Here is a 6416-nt window from a genome sequence, read left to right as displayed (position 1 = left end):
CCACTTCATGAGAGGTCTGACGAGGAGCTGAAGAAGCCAAAACCTCCAGCTCATCCACAGCCTAAGCCCCCTGAGCACAGGGCTTTTGCTCAGGACTCTTCAAGACCGGTACGCCATAGTTATTTGCCAGCCCCGTTTGCCCTTGGAGACTCCAGAGCAGGGCAGAAGCAGCAGCTGTTGCTGCCCACCGTCTCTGTGCTCCTGCCTGTGCCCAGCCCCAGGAGACTAACCCTGCATATGGTTGTGTTTCCCTTGTCAGCAGGGAGTACGCTCTGTACGTACTAAAATAGAAGAAAGACGGCACCGTATACTGATGGACCATAAGCTCAAAAAGCTTGAGGCTGCAACGTGGAACCAATATGATTCAACGTTGCAGAGGCTGATGATGGAGCACAGGCAGGTATGGCATGCATTCAGAGCCCCCAGGAAAAAAATGCCCCCAGCAGGCATTTCCCCACTCCTTGGGAGGGAGGGGAGCAGTGCAGGTCTCCGGCATGGCAGCGTTACAGTCACCACCTGGCCACTCAAGGGGCCTGCTGTCTGCCCGCTCCCCTGCACGCTGAAAGGAGCAAAGGGCCAAGCCAGCAGTGAGCTGGGCATGGGCACGGGTCTGCCGGGAGACTGTACCTCTCTGCAAGGGATCAGAGCCCGCAGTACCTGCGCTCTGAAGACTAAAGTGAGCCTGTGCGAGGCACCTAACTCAGCAGAAGCACACATCCATGCAGAAAAGGCAGTCCCTGCCCTGGGCTCCGGGAGCAAGGGCTGCAGCCTTGAAAGCGCTGGCTGTTCATAGGAGACCCCATTGGAGAGGGTAGCTGGCTGCTGCTCAGCGCCATTTGCTGCAGGAGTGCACTGGGAGGGGCAGCCTCAGCTCCTTGCAGCAGTTCTTTAGGAAACTCTCTTCTGGTTTTGCAGAAAAACTTCCGCCACCCGCTGGAGTGTGACCAACATCCTTCCTTCCGTGTCAGAATGGAGTACGACGAGAAGGTAAAGGAGAGGATGAAAGAGAATGAGGAAGGCCTAAGCCCTGTGAGCCAGAAGGCACCAGAAGGATGGCACGAAGACCCACAGCCCCTGAGGAGAGCACAGAGAGAGTAAGTGTGCACAGGTACAACTGCGGCCTGGGAATCCCCCTGGAGGCCATGAGCCCTGGAGCAGTGTTCTGGGGATCCCAGCGCTCGGAGTCCTCCCCTTCCTCGTGACACCGGATGGAGCTGGGTGTGATGCCACCCCCAGGGGCCTCTCCGCACCCCCAGGCCGAGGCATGACACAGGTCCCAGGGGAAGGCTGTGGGTGCAAAGGGCCAAGGGGCCGTGTCTGATGATGTGCGTCTGTGTGGGACATTGCAACACATCCCACAGCTAGGGGCCTGAGTGAGGCCTTGGGACATTTCTGTCCCTTCTTCCCCATACAAGTGGGGGAAGTGAGATGGTTTTGTGCCAGTGAGATGTTCCCCTCAGCCGTAGTGCATGTGCTCATGCCAAAAAGCACTGGAAACATCAAAGGGACAGCTGTTGTCCTGGTGGAGACGTGGTCTTCCTCCTGCACAAGCACCTTGTGCTGCTGGAGCTAAGGTGTGAGCTGCGAGCCCAGCTCTTAGAAACGGCCTCCAAGAGTACTCCCAGAAGCTCAGCCTGCTGTGTCTTTTTAGATTCGAGCCACCAATTCACAAGAGGTCTGAGAAGGAGCTGAAGAAGCCAACACCTCCAGCTCATCCACAGCCTACACCCCCTGAGCGCCCGGATAAACCTCAGGACCCTCCAACAACGGTACGCTATAGCCATTTGCCAGCCCCGTTTGCCCTTGGAGACTCCAGAGCAGGGCAGAAGCAGCAGCTGTTGCTGCCCACCGTCCCTGTGCTCCTGCCTGTGCCCAGCCCCAGGAGACTAACGCTGCACTCGGTTGTGTTTCCCTTGCCTGCAGAGGGCGCGCTCTGTGCGTGCTCAGATGGAAGAAAGACGGCACAGAATACTGATGGCCCACGAGCGCAAACAGGTTGAAGATGAAATCTGGGGGGAATACGATGCAATCCTACGGAGTAGGAGCAGGGAGCGAGAAAAGGTATGTCATGCATTCAGAGCCCCCATGAAAGAAATGTCCCCAGCAGGCATTTCCCCACTCCTTGGGAGGGAGGTGAGCAGTGCAGGTCTCTGGCACAGCAGTGTTCTGGTCACCACCTGGCCAGGCAGGTGCCTGCTGTCTGCCCGCTCCCCTGCGCGTTGCCGTGCGGAATTGGCTGTTGCAAGAAGCAAAGGGCAAAGCCAGCAGCGAGCTGGGCATGGGCACGGGTCTGCCGAGGGACCATACATCCCTGCGAGGGATCAGTGCCCACAGTACCTGCGCTCTCAAGACTAAAGTGAGCCTGTGTGAGGCACCTAACTCAGCAGAAGCGCACTCACATGCAGAAAAGGCGGGCCCTGCCCTGGGCTCAGGGAGCAAGGGCTGCAGCCTTGAAAGCGCTGGCTGTTGGAAAGAGACCCCATTGGAGAGGGTAGCCCGCTGCTGCTCAGCGCCATTTACTGCAGGAGTGCCCTGGAAAGGGTAGCCTCAGCTCTGTGCAGCAGTTCTTTAGGAGACTCTCTTCTGGTTTTGCAGAACCCCGTCTACCACCAGCTGGAATGTGGCCGACGTCCTTCCTGCCTGTTGAGAAAGGAGTACGACAAGAAGCTGAAGGAGAGGATGAAAGAGAATGACAAAGGCCAAAGCCCTGCAAATCAGAAAGCATCAGATGGGTGGAAGGAAGAGCCACAGCTCCCCAGGTGAGCACAGAGAGAGTGAGTGTGCACCAGCCCCGCTGAGCCTGGGAACAGCCCTGGAGGCCCTGAGACCGTGAGAGTGTTCTGGGGTTCCCTGGGCTCGGAGTCCTCCCCTTCCTCGTGACAAGGCAAGGAGCTGGGTGCGATGCCACCCCCAGGGGCCTCTCTGCACCCCAAGGCCAAGGCATGACACAGGTCTCGAGGGGAAGGCTGTGGGTGCAAAGGGCCAAGGGGGCCGTGTCTGATGGTGGGCGTCTGTGTGGGACATTGCAACACATCCCACAGCTAGGGGTCTGAGTGAGGCCTTGGGACACTTCTGTCCCTTCTTCCCCACACAAGTGGGGGAAGTGAGATGGTTTTGTGCCAGTGAGATGTTCCCCTCAGCCGTAGTGCATGTGCTCATGCCAAAAAGCACTGGAAACATCAAAGGGACAGCTGTTGTCCTGGTGGAGACGTGGTCTTCCTCCTGCACAAGCACCTTGTGCTGCTGGAGCTAAGGTGTGAGCTGCGAGCCCAGCTCTTAGAAACGGCCTCCAAGAGTACTCCCCTAAGCTAAGCCTGCTGTGTCTTTTTAGATTCGAGCCACCAGTTCACGAGAGGTCTGAGAAGGAATTGAAGAAGCCAACACCTCTAGCTCGTCTACAGCCTAAGCCCCCTGAGCGCCTGGGTTTTTCTGCTCAGAAAACTGCAACCACGGTACGCCATAGCCATTTGCCAGCCCCGTTTCCCCCTGGGGACTCCAGGGCAGGGCAGAAGCAGCAGCTGTTGCTGCCCACCGTCCCTGTGCTCCTGCCTGTGCCCAGCCCCAGAGACAAACGCTACACACGGTTGTGTTTCCCTTACCTGCAGGGAGCGTACTATATGCGTGCTCTGAGAGAGGAAAGACGGGAACAAATACTAATGGCCCACAGGCTCAAAAGAATTAAAGCTGAATCATGGGATAAATACGATTCCAGCATACGGAAACAGATCTTTGAGCGAAGACAGGTATGGCATGCAGTCAGAGCCCCCAGGAAAAAAAAAGCCCCAAGCAGGCATTTCCCCACTCCTTGGGAGGGAGGGGAGCAGCGCAGGTCTCCGGCACAGCAGCGCTGTGGTCACCACCTGGCCAGGCAGGGGCCTGCTATTTGTCCGCTCCCCTGCGCGTTGCTGTGCGGGAGGAGCTGTTGCAAGGAGCAAAGGGCCAAGCCAGCAGCGAGCTGGGCATGGGCACGGGTCTGCCGAGGGACTGTACCTCCCTGTGAGGGATCAGTGCCCTCAGTACCTGCGCCCTGAAGACTAAATTGAGCTTGGACGAGGCACCTAACTCGGCAGAAGCACACCCCCAGGCAGAAAAGGCGGGCCCTGCCCTGGGCTCAGGGAGCAAGGGCTGCAGCCTTGAAAGAGCTGGCTGTTGGTAGCAGACCCCATTGGAGAGGATTGCCCCCTGCTGCTCAGTACAGGCGTGCACTGGGAGGGACAGCCTCAGCTCCTTGCAGCAGTTCTTTAGGAGACTCTCTTCTCGTTTTGCAGAAGAACTTCCACCACACTATGGACTGTGACCGACGTCCATCCTTCCTCTTAAGAAAGGAGTACGATGAGAAGCTGAAGGAGAGGCTGAATCAGAATGTGAAAGGCCAAAGCCCTACGAGCCGGAAGGCAGCAGAGAGGGGGCAGGAAGAGCCGCAGCTCCCCAGGAGAGCACAGACAGAGTAAGTGTGTGCCAGCCCCGCTGAGCCTGGGAAGAGCCCTGGAGGCCATGAGCCCTGGAGCAGTGTGCTGGGGTTCCCAGCGCTCGGAGTCCTCCGCTTCCTTGTAACACGGGAAGGAGCTGGGTGCGATGCCATGCCCGGGGGCCTCTCTGCACCCCACAACCGAGCCATGACACAGGTCCCGAGGGGAAGGCTGTGGGTGCAAAGGGCCAAGGGGGCCATGTCTGATGGTGGGCGTCTGCATGGGACGTAGCAACACATCCCAAAACTAGGGGCCTGAGTGAGGCCTTGGGACATTACTGTCCTTTCTTCCCCACCCAAGCTGATGGCCTTTCTTTTGGATCCTGCAGGAAAGGGGAGAAGACAAGGCTCTTGGACCACCGTGGGAAGGCCCAGGGCGTGCCGTCCACGCCAGGAAACCACGAGCGGCCCTGCAGCTTCCAGCTGCAGAGGCCGTAGCCATCAACTCCAACACCAAAAGCTAAAGCAGGCGCCAGCACCAGTACCAGGGACACTCCAGCAGAAGCTCCCACCTCTGCTCATGGTGCTGCCCCCTTTGCAGTGTGAGAGCTGCCAGCAAGGGGTGTGAAGAGCGCCTTCCAAAGGGTGACCTGACCAATAAAGAGTGCTGGTGCCTGCTGCCAGCTGGACTAACCACACTGCTCCCTGCATGGCCTTTTCTTTGCACAAAAGAGGAGAGGAGAAGCCCTGCAACTCCCTGTACAGCTCCCATGGTCCCTCCCACCTCTCCCGGTGGAGGGCAGCTCGTGCAGGGGGACCTTGGGCCCTGTGGCAGAGGGCTTCTCCCAGTGCTGACGAGGACCATCTGCCACCAGGGGCTTGCTGCTTTGCAGCAATGGCCGGCAATGACAAGCAGGTTTCTGTCTGTGGTATACCTTCCTTGACATCCGTTTTACAATTTGTGGGCCCACAGGCCCATTCTCCTGCTTTGGGGAGATTCTTGGATTGAAGTCTCCCATGAGAACGATTGCTGGTGATACTGCAACTTCTGCAAACTGCTCATAGAATGTCTCATCCATCTCTTCATCCTGATTAGGCGGTCTATAACAGACCCCCACCAAAATGTCACTCCTGCAGGCCTTCCCCCGATCCTTATCCATAGACAATCAACTTTATCATTCCCAACCCCAAGCTCTTCAACACCAAGACACTCTTTAATATAAAGAGCCACACCACCACCCTTCCTTCCTTGTCTATCCCTTCTGAAGAGCTTGTAGCCGTCCATCACAGTACTCCAGTCTTGGGAGTGATCCCACCATGTTTCGGTTATAGCAGCTAGGTCATAGTTAGCCTGCCACACAATCACTTCCAGCTCCTCCTGTTTGTTACCCATGCTGCGTGCATTGGTGTAGATGCACTTCTGAGACATCTGCCTCACTCCCAGCTTCAGCACTGTTCTTCTAGGCCCTCCTCTGGTGAGCCCTGTTTTATCCCCTTCCCCCATCATAGCTAGTTTAAAGCTCTCAATGAGTCCTGCTAGCTCCTGCGCTAAGATTCATTTCCCCCTTTGAGACAGGTGAGTTCCATCCACTGACAACAGACCAGGGGTCAAGTAAACTGCCCCATGGTCAAAGAACCCAAAGTTCCTGTCTCAATGCCAGCCTCTCAGCCAATTATTCATTACCTGTGTTTTCCTAGCCCGCTCCATGTCCTTCACCTCTCCAGAAGGTATAGAAGAAATCCCCACTTGCGCTCCCGCTCCTTGAACTATTCGCTCTAAACCCCTGAAATCTCCTTTCATGGTTCTCAGGCTTCTCTAAGCGATTTCACCACTGCCCGCCTGAACTATGAGTAATGGGTAGTAATCAGTGGGGTGAACCAGCTCTGGGAGTTTTCTAGTTATGTCCCTGACCTGGGCCCCAAGTAGGCAGCACTCTTCCTTACGGCTCAGGTATGGTCTGCAAATAGGGCCCTCTGTTCCTCTGAGAAGCGAGTCACCTACCACAAC

At 56.9% G+C, this 6416-nt stretch overlaps 1 protein-coding gene across 1 annotated transcript; it reads left to right on the top strand.

The window, feature by feature from the left end:
- Nucleotides 1-632: 632 nt before the first annotated feature.
- On the top strand, nt 633-4451 carry LOC308185165 (uncharacterized protein; the record flags this gene model as incomplete). The annotated part of the gene is made up of 3 exons (XM_080572951.1): nt 633-1094; nt 3332-3743; nt 4269-4451. Exons 1-3 carry the CDS (start codon nt 970-972, stop codon nt 4449-4451), a joined length of 720 nt encoding a protein of 239 aa, XP_080429077.1. The 5' UTR covers nt 633-969.
- Nucleotides 4452-6416: the final 1965 nt, after the last annotated feature.

The sequence above is a fragment of the Anser brachyrhynchus genome, assembly GCF_964034855.1.
Source record: "Anser brachyrhynchus genome assembly, chromosome: Z".
Taxonomy (NCBI): Eukaryota; Metazoa; Chordata; class Aves; order Anseriformes; family Anatidae; genus Anser; species Anser brachyrhynchus.
This window is presented reverse-complemented; position numbering and strand designations above follow the sequence as displayed.